Genomic DNA, 14,676 nt, shown 5'->3' with positions numbered 1-14,676 from the left:
CGTTTATCCCACACGCGCGGCTACCCTAATAATTACAACTACACCCTCAGGACCGCATCCATCAGTAGATCCCTTGCACTGCCACAGTCACCTTGCGCGGTCAGAGGGGAAACCGCAGGAGCGTCCCTGGATCCCGGGGAGGGGATGCTGCGGGCACCGCGGGCTGTCCGCGAGGCTGTAGGGCGAGAAGCCAGGGGGCCGGGGTGCCGCTTCCCGGGAGCCGGGGAAGGGAAGAGGAGAGGAAAGAGCAGCGGGCAGCGCCGGGACAGGCGCTCTCCCCGCACCGACCCCGCAGCGCCGCCGCAGCCCCGAGCGCAGCTCCCGCAGCGGCGCCGCCGGGCGGGCGGGCTGGATTATTGACAGATCGATCAGCCAATGGCAGCTCGCAGCGAACCCCCGCGCCGGCGGGCGGGCCAATGGCGAGGCGGGGGCGGGGCCCGGCGGCGCGCGCGGCGGCGGGCGGCGGACGGGCGGCAGTCGGCGCCGAGGTGCGGTGCGGTGCGGGTCGCTCCTCGGGCTCCTGCCGCGGCCGCCGGAGCCGCGCCGCCGCCCTCTTTCCCTCCCTTATGGAAGAGATGGAAGAGGAGCTGAAATGCCCGGTGTGCGGCTCCTTTTACCGGGAGCCCATCATCCTGCCCTGCTCGCACAACCTGTGCCAGGCGTGCGCCCGCAACATCCTGGTGCAGACGCCAGACTCGGAGTCCCCGCAGAGCCGCCGCGCCTCGGGCTCGGCCGTCTCCGACTATGACTACCTGGACCTGGACAAGATGAGCCTGTACAGCGAAGCGGACAGCGGCTACGGCTCCTACGGGGGCTTCGCCAGCGCTCCCACCACGCCGTGCCAGAAGTCCCCGAACGGGGTTCGCGTGTTCCCGCCGGCCGCGCCGCCTCCCCCGGCCGCGCTGGCGCCGCCGCCGCCGCCGCGCAACGCGTGCCTGACCTGCCCGCAGTGCCACCGCAGCCTGGTGCTGGACGAGCGCGGGCTGCGGGGCTTCCCCCGCAACCGCCTGCTCGAGGGCGTCATCGACCGCTACCAGCAGGGCAGGGCGGCGGCCCTGCGGTGCCAGCTCTGCGAGAAGGCGCCCAAGGAGGCGGCCGTGATGTGCGAGCAGTGCGACGTGTTCTACTGCGACCCGTGCCGCCTGCGGTGCCACCCGCCGCGGGGACCGCTGGCCAAACACCGCCTGGTGCCGCCGGCCCAGGGCCGCGTCAGCCGCCGGCTCAGCCCCCGCAAGATCTCCACCTGCACCGACCACGAGCTGGAGAACCACAGCATGTACTGCGTGCAGTGCAAGAGCCCCGTCTGCTACCAGTGCCTGGAGGAGGGCAAGCACTCCAGCCACGAGGTCAAGGCTCTGGGAGCCATGTGGAAGCTCCACAAGGTGAGCCCCGGCTTCTGCCATCACCCCCAGCCAAAGCCACTTTGTCCCCACACGTTCCATCGTCCCCGGCTGGCAGGGTGGGAGCACCCATCCTCTCCCATTCCACGTTGCAGCCTCCCTCGACAGGAGCGTTGGCGTCGTGCAGATGATGCTCCCCGTGGATCCCCAAACCCTGCACCCCGCGAGCCGAGGTCCCACCACGGGAGCTGGCAGGGCTAGAGGGTGGATCGGGGAACATCTGCGCCGCAGAGCTGGGAAAGCAACAGGGAGCGATGGTTTGGGGAGGAGGAGGAAGGCGTGAAATCCGCCGTGGGAGCGGGGAGCCGTGGGGTGCCACCTCCAGCCGCACACGGAGTCACCGGGAGGAGGAGGCGGAGAGGAGGCAGCGGGAAGCCAGGAGCCTGTCCCTGAATACTGATCAGCTGCTCCCGAGTGTACTCGCTCCCACACGCGTCCGTGCTGGAGGCAGGGATGTGGCCATCCTCAGCTCCAGCTCCATCCATCCCTCTGCCTCCCCTCCCTCCCTCCTCGCAGCAGTGGCCGGAGGAACTGGGGCAGAAGTGACTGGGACGCGGGCGGACAGGGCACAAGGGGATGGGCGTCACTCCTCGGATGAACATCGACATAATCGGCCCCCGCTCCAACAAATCGGAGCGGGTGGGGGAGGCTGTGACCTCCCAGTGGAAGGGACTGGGCTGGATTGCTTTCCAGGAATGTCTCGGGATGCTCTGGCAGGTTGTGCAGGATGCATTCCTCTGGGCTGGAGCTCTGCACCCCGACTTGGGTCAGTGGGTGCATGCAGGAACAAGCTGTGACTTGTCATGATGCCCCAAAAAGGGGGGTTACCACGTTATGGTGTGGGGAAAAGGGTTTGGTGGTGCTTGTTGCTGATGGAAGGGTTTTTTCCTGACCCCCTTTAACTGGGAGCAGGAACAACTCTGGATTTTCAGAGCTCTTGTGGAGATGTGCCAGAGCAGTTTGGTGGCCTTGTCCCCATCCATGGGGTGCAATCCCTGATCCCAGAGCTGCTGGCAGCCAGCAGGAACATCCAGCTGCTGCAGGATGCCCAGGATCAGGATGGCACAGATAACTGGGGACCTGCTCACGGGGAGGCAGAGGATGGAGCCAGGCTCTTGTGATGTGGAGCAGGTGGGTGAGAAGCAACGGGCAGACTTTGGAGCACGGAGAATTCCACCTGTTCATGAGGGAGAACTTTACTGCTCAGGCCAGGTTGAGAAGGACTTGGAGCCTGGTCTGGTGGGAGGTGTCTGCTGCCCATGGCAGTGAGGTTGGAATCAGATGAGCTTTAGCTTTTCCTTCCAAATCCCTTTTCCCAGGGGAGAGCTTTAGCCACGCGCTGTTTCACTGATGTAGCTGACAGATGAGGAACTGTAACGTTATTTCAAGTGATGATTTTCATGCAGTTGCTCTCAGAGTTTTGGAAATCGAACAGTGAAGTCTCACCTGCCTGGAGAGAGCTGTGTTTCTGCAGGGGTTCACTGATATTACTTGGTGTTAGTTTGCTTTTTAGGGAGGGGAAGAGTCTGTGGAGTTAAATGTGGCATTAAGGAATAATTGAAGGAGTGATTTCAGGTCCAGAACTCAGATTGCTCCTTGAGATGCCATCAACAAAATCAGGGGGAAAGCCTATTTACCTTGATTTTTGTTACCAAAAAATAATAAGATAAAATAAAAAATAATTTAAAAATTAAAATATAAAATCAGTGCCCATGATTTCCAAGCTTGATCCTGGTTGGGACCAGGCATTAAGAACCAAACCACCTGTGGATTGGCGTGGTGATCCACTTGCAGAAGTGTCTGGTGGTGTCATTTTTTGAGAGCAAAGGCACTTGGTGGTGGGACAGATTTGCTGAAAGTGTGACTGTCCCTTTTTGCCTGATCTTTCCTCTGTGATGAGCAGCATAATGATACCTACAGCTCACAGGAGGGAATCATGGAATGGTTTGGAAGGGCCTTAAATCTCATCCAGTTCCACCTCCTGCCATTCACCGGGACACCTTCCACTATCCCAGGCTGCGCCAAGCCCCGTCCAACCTGCCCTTGGACACTTCCAGGGATCCAGGGCCAGCCACAGCTTCTCTGGGCACCCTGTGCCAGTCCCCTCACAGCTATGAATTCCTTCCCAATATCCCATCTAAATCAACACACGTTTTTAATTTACACCTGTCAGCCGGCCCCTGAATTCTCCTGCACCATTCCAGCACCTCTTGGTGTGAATATTCTTTGGGATGCTCTTGTCTCCTGACCCAGGGAGGCTGCGATTGTCCCCACAGCCTGTGCTGACCCCGGGGAGCCTGGATGAGCTGTTGTTCCTGAAAGCAGCAGCGTTCACGCCTCAGTAGGTGATTGCCAGGCCCAGGGCAATCAATCCCTGTTAAGTGCTCCCCTTGGAACCAAATCCAAAGGGCTTTTCACAGACCTCTTCGGGAACTGCCCCAATTTTCCCTTTCTGTCCCTGAGGTTCTCCGGGATGATGGTTGAAAATAATCGGTGCTGAGGCACAATTGATTGTCATTCAGGGAGCTGGGATTTCCAGGCTGGACACAGATTGTGGCAAATCCTTTCAGTTGTTTGGAGCGGGGTAAATATTCAGAGGAACGTGGAGGGGAAATGAGTTTTTAATCTGAATTGTCCCAGTTTTGCACAGATATTGCAGCTGTCTGGGCTTTTTATCCTGACAAGCTGGAATGCTGCTTGGCATGCCAGAAGCAGGAGCACAAGATGGAGCTGAATCATTTATTCCTCACACATCCGAGCCCCTCTTGTTTTCTGCTGGAAATGTGTGGAGAGTGCAGGCTCAGCAGCTTGGTGATGTGTTCTTATGGATAGATGAATGCATAGATGGATGGATGGATGAGTGTGGGCAAATACAAATGGGCTGGGAGGGGTCTCCAGGGGCTCTGCTGTCTCCCACAGCCCTGAAATCCCATCCCAGACACGATCTTAAAATCGTTTTACTGTTGCTGGCACAGGTTAAAAAGGTCTCCCAGAAGTTTGTGGATTCTGATTTAAAAATTTTAAAATTTATAAAGAAAATCTTAAAAAATTAAGATTTTAAGCAGGTTTGAAAGTGTTCTGGGTTGGGAAATGGAGAGATGCAGAGCAGTTATTCCTGTCTGTCTCTCAAACGGTGAGTTCTTACCCATCACTCTTGTAGCTGACTCTGCTCTTGGGTCCCTGACACTTGTCAGCTTATGGCTGGACACCTCCCTGGGGGTGGGACATGCCTGCCAGAGGCTGCTTTTGTCTTTGCCACCATCCAAATCCCAACTGCAGCAAAGGTGAGCCTGGATTTGCCATGCACTGAAAAGAAGCTGAAGAGGTCCAGGGGTCCCAAGCTGTGAAGAACTTCTGCTGTTTTTGGGCAGTGGAGGAAGAAGCTTTTCTCTCCTTTGGGCTGGCATCGTGGGGCTTTGCCTCGTCTCTCCACTCTGATTCTCACATTCCTTTTGTTCTCTGCATCCAAGGAAGGGCGGCAGAGCTGGTGAAGGCTCTGGAGCACAAGTCCTGTGAGGAATGAAGTGGAGTTCCCATACTTGGAGGGGTTTAAAAGCCACGTGAATGTGGCACCAGGGATCACTGGTGGCCTTGGCAGCGCTGGGGGAAGGGTGGGACTCAGTGGTCTTAAAGGGCTTTTCCAACTTAAATGGTTCCAAGATTCTAAAGCAGGACTCTTGAATTGGGACCACTTGAGGAGGTCAGGCAGCATGTCCATGTCCTCTTGGAGAGAAGCAGAAACAAATCTTGACTTTAGTGGAAGGAAAACAGTGCTCTCCGTTTTAATCTTCTGTGGGATTTAACTGCCCAGGATGAGATTGCCCGGGCTGAAGACACAAACTGTCCTCGGATTGCAAATCCCTGGAGATTGCAGCAGAGCTCAGCCCTGGGAATTTCCATGCCACACCGTGTGATGGTCAGCAGGCAGAGGTGACACCTCATTAGCACAGGTGTCACCTGCAGCTCAGCTCCTCCTGTCCCAGCACTGATGGCGTGAGGGATGCAGATGATTCCTATTAGGAATTAAAAATTCACACACTGGGCCTTTATTCCAGCTGGTTTGGATATCTGGGGAGAACCAGGGATGGGAAACACTGCAAGGGCCTCTCAGTTTGTGTCCAGAACCAAGACAGGGATGAGCAGAGAGGATTTTTCCTTAGCTCACTTGACTTACGGGCTCTGTGTTGACTGCCAGAGGAACTTTGGAGGGGAGGTTGGGACACTGGGAATGTGCTGCTCTTGTGTCCGTGGGAATTCCTGTAGCCCACAGGGCTTGGGGAAGTATCCAGGGAGTTGCTGTATGACCAAGATCTGTTTGCATTTGCAAAGTAAAATATTTGCTGTTTAAAGGGAAGCAGGGAGAATCCTTAATATTCCTCTCTGCTGTTTCCCAAGCCTTGGTGTGAAGGCCTTCCTGAATCCCACCACCCTTTTTCCCTCTGCAGCAGCAGGATCCATCCTCTCCTTCTCCAGCAATGCCCAGCAGACTTCCCACCTCCTCCATTCCTCTGTGGCCGAATCCAGAGGGTGGCAAACAGGCTGAGAGGCTTTGAAGTGGGGGGAAAAAAAAAAAAAAAAAAAAAAAAAAGTCAGGATCTGGAGCAAAAATCTGATAAGGAGTGGCTGAGTGAGCTGGGAAAGGGGCTCAGCCTGGAGAAAAGGAGGCTCAGGGGGGACCTTGTGGCTCTGCACAAGTCCCTGACAGGAGGGGACAGCCGGGGGGGATTGGGCTCTGCTCCCAGGGAACAGGAGCAGGACAAGGGGATACCATCTCCGGCTGGTCCAGGAGAGGTTCGGGTTGGATATTTGAGACAATTTCTTCATGGAAAGGGTAGTTAGGCATTGGAAAAAGCTTCCCAGGAGAGTGCTGGAGTCTCCATCCCTGGAGGGATTTACAAGCTGTGTAGGTGTGGCACTTGGGGACATGAGGACTTAATGATTTAAAAGTCTTTTTCCAGCCTAAATGATATTGTGATTCACACCAGACTGTGCCTGCCCAGGATGCAGAGGTGATGCTGCCTTCTCCTGTTAATTTATTTGGATAAAAGCTTTCTGTCAGGTGGCTCTTTGCCTTGCACTCACTGCAGTTGATGGAGTAGGGAGCAACCCCAGTTATCCTGTTAATCAAAGGTAATGTGGTACAGCAAGTTCTCCCAGGGGTTCTTGGAGCCCAGGAGGCAGGAGGTGACCCCTGCATTATTTGCAAATGGAGATGGCCCCAGAGTCATCTCAGAGTGAGTGTAAATCACTGCAGCTTTTATTCCGTTCCAGTTGGAAGCTTAGATTAGATACGAGGAAAAAAATTCCTGGGTGTGAGGGTGAGGAGGCCCTGGCACAGGGTGCCCAGAGAAGCTGTGGCTGCCCCTGGATCCCTGGAAGTGTCCAAGGCCAGGTTGGACAGGGCTTGGAGCAGCCTGGGATAGTGGAAGGTGTCTCTGCCCATGGCAGGGGGGTGGAATGAGATGATGCTGAAGGTTCCTTCCGACCCAAACCACTCCATAATTCTGTGCCCCAAAATACACGGATCTGACAGTGCAATGCTGTGCTGCACCATCTGCCTCAGGCTCTGGAGCCCCTCAACAAGCAGATTGAGCTCTGCTGGGCTCCATCTTCATCCACAAGTTTCCTGCACTCGGTGAATACCAAACCTTTCCCATTCTCTCACATCTTGTTTTTTTTTTCCTGGCTACTTGATGAATGAAGGACCAACCCCCTGGCTGGATCTTGCTGTGTTTGCTGTGGTGCAAATTCAGAAGCACCCCAGCTGAGATGGGAGGAAATCATCTCAGGGATTGATTCTTGTCTGTCTTTCAAGGAAATTCCAGCAGTTTCCATACCCAGAGATTCCCCTGTCACCACACCCCTAGCCTGGGAAACAAAAAAAAAAAAAAAAAAAGGGAAAAAAGGAGAATTAGGAAGCAGAGCAAACACTGCACATGGTGTTAAATAAATTACTTGAGAGTGAGGAAAGGCTTTGCTGTTTATTAACCAGGTTTCACAGGATGCTTTCCAAGAGCTGACGTTGGTGCAGGGTGGATCTTTGTTGGGAAAATGTTCTCAAGAGACTTTGGGGCTACTCTGCATTGCTCCTTCCTGCTCTTCTAAATAATCCAGCACCTAGAAGTTTAGGCTTTTAAAGAAAAAACTGTGCTTGGTGTCACAGAATCCCAAAATGGGTTGGGTTGGAATGGACCTTCTGGATCATCTCATTCCACCCCCTGCCGTGGACAGGGAGGGACACCTTCCACTAGCCCAGGATGCTCCAAACCCCATCCAGCCTGGCCTTGGACACTTCCAGGGATCTAGGGGCAGCCACAGCTTTTCTGGGCACCCTGTGCTAGGGCCTCCCCACACTCACAGCCAAGAATTTTTTCCCAATATCCCATCTAAGTACTCTCTGTTTTCTCCTCTTGCCACAACCTCTTTCCATATGACCACAAATTCCTTTTTGGAGTCCTGCTGTACACTTTCTAGCAATCTAACACATTCCACTGGGAGATATTTCCCTTCCCTTTCCTGAACTTGGAAGGAACTTTCAGCAGCCTTTGATTAACTAGTGTTACTCACACATATTCATTTAGTTCAGAATGCCTTCAAATTGCATTGCTCTTCCCAGCTGTATAAAAGAATAATTAAAGAAAAACATGGCTAGGACATAATGACTCTCAAAGCTGCTCTTTTGTCAGCCTTGGCCCTTGTTTTGTTTGTTCTTCGGACAAGGCATTTTACCTGTTAAATTGGCTTATAAATAAGCCAGCTCATTCCCTGTCCATTCAGCTCATTCTGCTGGGATGAATTGGATAAATTTCTATTTAGAGCAAGCACATAAGGCAGGGAGAGCTGGGGGTATAAATCTCTGGTGACCCTGGCTCAGGTAATGCTCTGGAAGGAGAGACAGAGGTTGGTGTGGAATTACTGGGAGGAGTAAAAGCTCTCAGGGTGAGTTTCTCAAATCCCCACAGACCATCCAGTTGTAGCTGGAAAGAGCAGGATGGTTTGGGGTCTGGGATCACCGCTGAGGGGTGAGTGAGGGTCCTACCAAGGGATCATAAATAGGAAATGTATTAAACTCTTTAACAGGGAGGCAGAAATAAATAGAAATGAAGTCCAGCTCTCACCCATTCCAGTGGCTCCTCCGTGATTAATGCAGGAAGGAGACCAGCGCTGAGAACAGCAGGTCAGAGAATTCACCTTTCCTATTGAAAGGAAAATGCTGTTTGCAGTCTGAACCAGCTCATATTTTGTCTTCAGAATTGGATGGAGCTTTGAGGACAGCCTGACCTGGAGCTGGCTGGAAAAGCTCAGCAGAGGCTCTGATCAGTGCAGAATTTCTGGGTAGAAAATATAAGACCCAAGTTCAGTTTGAAATTTTTCCTGAGCAGCAGGGGAGGGCAGAGGGGTCACTGTGAGGGTGATGCCAACCTCAAACACTGCAAGCACAGCATGGACTGGGGTTTGGGCCACGTTTTTGTATTTAATTAGCCATTAAATTCCCCTTGTCACAGAAATAGAGGGGTGTTAATAGGAGCCCTCTCAGTTCCGTAGCAGCAGAAATTGCCCTGGGAGGGATCTGGCAATGGAGGGATTTCCCATCAGCGTTAATTACCCTTTCCCCTTTACTAACCTTATAGGAGTTGATTGGTTTAAAAAAGGCAGAAGCATAAAAAGCTAGGAATTGGATGTTAATAAGGCATGCATGGATATTGCCTGGAGTGCTGAGAGCTGGAGCCACAGTTGCCATTCCCGGGAGGAGCAGGTCGGATCCACAGCTGGGATGAGAGCTCAGCTCCCTGGAAGCAGATGCAGCAGCACAGAGCCACTGGAGTGGAAGATCACGTCTGTGCCTTCCAATGCCTGCTGGAAATCCCAGGAGATCTTCTGTGGAGATCCTGGCTGCCCCACACTGGGGCTGCTGCTTCCTCTGTGGTGTAAAGCTAAAATACCTGGGAAATAGCAGTTAAATTATTTGAACCCTGAAAATGTGGAGCCTCTTTCCACCAATAATCCTTTTTTTTTTTTTAATTTTTTTTTATATACTTTTTGAGCTTTGGACCCTTGCATTAAATCCTGTGGTTTTTTCCCTTGCTCCTGGCCTATCTGGATTTGCATGGTCAGTTCCCTTCTTGTTGCTATTCCCTGTGGCAGGATTGGGGTATGTGTGAATTAATGATGGGTTGTGGCCTTGCCTTCAGCTCGAGGGTCCACAGCATCACTCCTGACAGCCTGTGCTGTGCAACTGCTTCCCACCTGCAGCTCTTGGGGCTTTCTCTGGTGAAATCCCTCTGTTTTCCTAGGTAACCAGTGCCCCTTGAGTCAAGATGTATTCATTCACTGGTTCTGTTAACTTCACCTTTTTTTCTCCCTGCTTCCTTTGCCTGGGAGGGTTCCAGGCCAGGTTGGATGGGGCTTGGAGCAGCCTGCTCTAGGGGAAGATGTCCTTGCCCATGGCAGGAGGTGGAACAAGATGGGATTTAAGGCCCCTTCCAACCCAAACTATCTTGGAATTCTGTGATTCCCAGGGTCTCTGACCTGGGGGCTTTGCTGTGCCTGTGGGGTTCCTGCTTGGGAAGGACCTTTCTGTCTGCAGAGGCCAACTGAGAGGTCTGATTTTGATCCCCCATTCAAAGCAGGTTTCTCTGATTCTATGCTATGGTCTTTCTGTCAGAGTCTGTAAAGCTGGAAGAGGGGGGAGTTGTGTCAAGCTGTGAAATGGATTATTCCTAACAAGGCACATTTATTGATTTCAAGACACAGACTGCTTTGGGGGCAGAGCCTCTGTTCCCTTCCTGGCAGGGCTGTTTCACCCACAGCACTCAGGGATCCAGGCTGGAGCAGGGGAGGGGTGGGAAGATGCTGGCAGGTGCAGCCCCGGCTGTTTATCCTTGAGCAGGGGAGGGAATTGTGGCAGCATTTCCCTGAGGATGCTGGAAAGGGAAGGGGTGGGCTGGAGATCAGCCCTCCCTGCCAAGTATTTGCTTTGTCCTCCTGGGCAAATAATTGCACAACCCCCCTGTCTGTCCTCTCCCAGGAAATGTGTGTTTAGCACCAGTGCCCTTCGTCCAGCCCAGCAACAATTATGAGGGGAATTCATAAGGGAGCACGTGGAGATGAACTGGGGATTTCAAAAAACAACGTGGAGGGGCTGAGAGGGCTGGGTGAAATCCCATCAAGGACACAAGGGGAGCATCAGAAGACATCAGCTTCCCTCCCTCTCTCCCTCCCTGGGAAAGCACTTCCATCCTTGCTCAGAATCAGATTGAAGTCACAGAGATTTGAGGGCATGACTTGAATGCTTTCTCACGTTGGGACGTCTGGGATGATGAACTGGGGAGAGCCCTTGATGTGCAGGCAGAGCTGGATTAACAAGGTGCTGGCTGAGGGCTGGTGGCATCCCTTGGCTCCGTGACAAATGCCACCATTCCCTGGGAACACAGCATTCATTCTTTGGCAGGGTACAAGGCAGAAATGTAAAACAAGCTTCATCTTCCATGGCAAACACTCTGAAGCCTCAGCTCTGCTGTCTGGGGGAGCAGTCACAACTCTGATTGTCCCCACGTTGTTCCTTGGTGCTCCTTTGTAGTTCAGGCAGCTCCCTCTTTCTTGTGCCATTCCTGCTCCCCAGCCAGCTCTCTGTGAGGCTGTTCCCTCAGAGGAGCAGCACTGGTGGCTCATGTCACGCTGTCACACGGAGCCCACACAGCCCAGGCGTGGCTGAGTCTGTGCTGGATCCATCCTGCACCAACACCTCTTCCATCCTGACATTTTGTTCCCAGGAAATGAGAACCTTCAGAGGGCATTTGCTGAGGTCTGTGCCACCAGCAGCCCACACCTTGGTGAATCAGAGCGAGAGCTTAGACACAGTTTCTCACCTCTGAGACAATTTCTCACCTCCCCCGGAGCACAGCAGTTAAAAATTTATGAATATAGGATTTTAAAATTTTTTTAAATTATTATTTTACGTTTTAAATATTGCCCTCTGGCAGTGGATGCTGCGCCTTCCCCCTGCCCTGCTAAGGAGAGATGACAGCCCAGACTGAGGGGCAGGGAGGTCACTTGCTGGGATGGGCAGTGGGAGCCGTGCTGTGCTCCTGGAGCTGTGGCCAGATGAGCGAGCACTCCATCCATCTGTGGCTTGGGCTCTCCACTGATTTCCTGCCCTGGTGCCAGGCTGTCAGATGGGGAAGGACAGGCCACAGGCAGCTCCAGGGAGGATCTTTTTTTCCATTCCTGGCTTTGCCCATGTCTCTGCCAAGTTGCCAGCTGACCACTGCCTGTTACCATGCTGTGCTATTTGATTTTGCCAGGTGTGGCTGTTTGGCCTGGGATGTGATTCCTGGATGAGCTGGGAGGGAGGTGCCAGAGGAGAAAAGGAGGTTCAGGGGGTAGCCAGTGACTGTGCACAAGTCCCTGACAGGAGGGGACAGCCGGGGGGCTCAGGCTCTGCTCCCAGGGAACAGGGACAGGAGGAGAGGGAACGGCCTCGGGGTGGGCAGCAGCAGGAATTTCTCCATGGAAAGGGTGCTCAGGCCTTGGAAGGGGCTGCCCAGAGAGGTTTGGATTGCCCATCCCTGGGAATGAATTCTTGGATGTGGCACTCAGTGCTCTGGGCTGGGGACAAGGTGGGGATTGGGCACTGCTTGGACTCAGTGACCTTGGAGATCTTTTCCATCTTCAGTGATTCTGGAATTCTCTGGGATGTCACATCATGGGGAGCCTGAAGGAATGTGCTACAAGGTGAAAAGGTGTGAGAAGGAAAGGGGAAAGAAAGTGGGATCCTGCCCACTCTCAGCATTCTCCATCCTCACTTTGCAGGGCTCCAGGACCTGGAGAGGCTTCAGGGACAGAGATATTTTGTTCAGTTTGTTCCAAACTGGGTTGAACAGGGCTTGGAGCAACCTGGTCTAGTGGAAGGTGGCCTCAAACATGAGCTCTGAGCTGGGGGAACACCTCCTGCAGTTGTGGGGGGAAAAGTGGCATGCTTTTCTGGGGCTCTTGCAATTCCTGCAGCTTGGCAGAGGCAGTGACAGGAGGGTGATGCTGCTGCACAAGGTCATTTGTGGCAATTAGCACAGATTGTCTCCCAGGGACCTTGTGCACTCAGCATTTGGCACCTCAGTTCATCTTGTGAGGCATCCAAAGGAAAGTCAAGGAATAATTTATGTCACTTCTGCAGCAGGCTGTGTGTGGTGGGATCAAAGCCCTTCCTGCCATATGCCAAGGGTTTGGCTTCAGCAGAGCTGGGAATTGTCACATGCTCATGAATCACCTCAGGTCCCAGAGCCTTGGGTTTCACAAACCTGACAGTGACCCTGGGAGGGAGGGACAGACTTGGTACCAGGGCCTGTTGTGATGGATTTTAACTAAAAGAGGATTGATTCAACCTGGATTTAAGGAAGAAATTGTTTATTGTGAGGGTGTTGAGGCACTGGAGGAGAGAAGCTGTGGCTGCCCCTGGATCCCTGGAAATGTTCCATGCCAGGTTGGATGGGGCTTGGAGCAACCTTGGATAGTGGAAGGTGTCCCTGAACATGGCAGGGGGTGGAATGGGATGAGCTCCAAGGCCCATTCCAACCCAAACCATTCCATGATTCTGTGATTTATTCAGAGTTAACATCAGGTAGGTCATGACTCAGTTCCCTCCCAACGAATGTGTTACAAACAAAAAAATAAATGTAACTTAAAACCTACCACTGGGGTTTGTATTTATGCAGCCCTTCCTGAAGGGGTCACATCCCAGCAGGGCTCCTGAACCCAGGAAAAATCCACTTTCCTTCTACCTACCCCAAACTACAGCTGATTTAAATTAAATACAGCAAAACTTATGGGGCCAACACCATCAGCTGGTGAGAGCTGCGTGTGGAGTTCAGGGGGGCTGTGCCGATTCAGCCTGATTCAAGCTCCACCGTAAAACATGATCTGTGCCTAAATGTGCTTCACAAGGATCCTGAGCAGAGTTTTGTGTCTCATCTCCATCCCTGGTAAAAGCTTTTAACCTTGGCAAAACGTTGATGAAATAATTATTTATTTTATTGCAGCCATTTGTTTTAAACAGTTTACATGGTTTGGGAGTCTTCAATTTGATTTGCAGATACAGGATACAGTTTGAAGGAGCCAGGAGATCTCTGAGCACAAGTAATGTCACAAATGTGTGTCCAGCCTGGGATTTAAGGCCTGATTCTGCCTCCTTCATTTCTCCTGGATGTCAGGAATATCTGTGATAACTTGAAGTGATTGATTCCTTCAGCATGAGGTTGGTGGAGCCTGACTCTGAACATTTCTGTGCACTTGGTAGGTAATTTATGTAACACTTTATGTAACAACTTGCTGCCTTCACCACTTTGCATGTGCATAAATACATCAACCAACCTCTTCCTGAGGGAGAATGTTTTAAAAGCAGGTGGTCTTGGTGGCTGCAGGGCTCTGCAGCAAAAAAAAGGTGTTTATTCTGAGGCAGGGCTGATGTAGAGATGATTATTTTTTGATCCCTGTGTTCTGAGTGGCAGATATTATTGTCTGGAATGAAATACATGAGACATCCCTGGCCCTAGATGGGATATGGAGTTTATCCAGGGGCTGGAGCCAGGCTGGGAGAGTTGGGAATGTTCCCCTGGAGAGGAGAAGGCTCCAGGGAGAGCTCAGAGCCCCTTGCAGGGCCTAAAGGGGCTCCAGGAGAGCTGGAGAGGGACTGGGGACAAGGGACGGAGGGACAGGACACAGGGAATGGCTTCCCACTGTCAGAGGGCAGGGACGGATGGGAGATTGGGAATGAATTCCTTGCTGTGAGGGTGGGCAGGCACAGGGTGCCCAGAGAAGCTGTGGCTGCCCCTGGAGTGTCCAAGACCTTTTCAGAGCACACAGGCTCCTCCTTGGATGGTTTTCCACATTGGGAATGCTGGTGACGGCTCAGAACCCAGGGATCTGTTGGCTCCTGGTGCGGTTCTATGTGCAGGGAATGTTTTTGTTGCTTTGCTGGGAGCCCCTTCCCTGGGCTTGAGAGAAAGGTGGGAAGGACAGGCCTGGGCAAGCTTTGCTTAATGAGCTGCTTTTCCTTTCTGTATTCAAAGCTGGTTGTGAGTTTAACTGGAAACATTTAAATAAAGCAAGGCCTTGAAGGGAAAGGAGCAGGCCCTGGCACTCCTGTGACTCATCCCTCGCCTTGGAAAAGCCAAGGAAAAAAGGAAAAAGCCACCGGAAAAAGCCCAAATTTCACATTTTAGGGTTGTGTTAAAAGCCCTGGTTCTCTGTGACATTTGTGTGCAGACTCTGTGTCCTTGAT

At 52.7% G+C, this 14,676-nt stretch overlaps 1 protein-coding gene across 7 annotated transcripts in view; it reads left to right on the top strand.

Moving 5' to 3' along the window:
• The first annotated feature begins 493 nt into the window (after nucleotides 1–493).
• Nucleotides 494–14,676, top strand: part of TRIM9 (tripartite motif containing 9) — a 61,001-nt gene continuing 46,818 nt past the window's right edge. For all 7 annotated transcript variants that reach the window (XM_066321504.1, XM_066321501.1, XM_066321503.1 and 4 more), the window contains exon 1: nucleotides 494–1,382. In XM_066321504.1, coding sequence (XP_066177601.1) covers nucleotides 567–1,382 — 816 coding nt within the window. In that variant the 5' untranslated portion in view covers nucleotides 494–566. The remainder of the gene's footprint in view (nucleotides 1,383–14,676) is intronic.

Source organism: Sylvia atricapilla, chromosome 6, assembly GCF_009819655.1.
Source record: "Sylvia atricapilla isolate bSylAtr1 chromosome 6, bSylAtr1.pri, whole genome shotgun sequence".
In the NCBI taxonomy this organism is placed as follows: domain Eukaryota; kingdom Metazoa; phylum Chordata; class Aves; order Passeriformes; family Sylviidae; genus Sylvia; species Sylvia atricapilla.
This window is presented reverse-complemented; position numbering and strand designations above follow the sequence as displayed.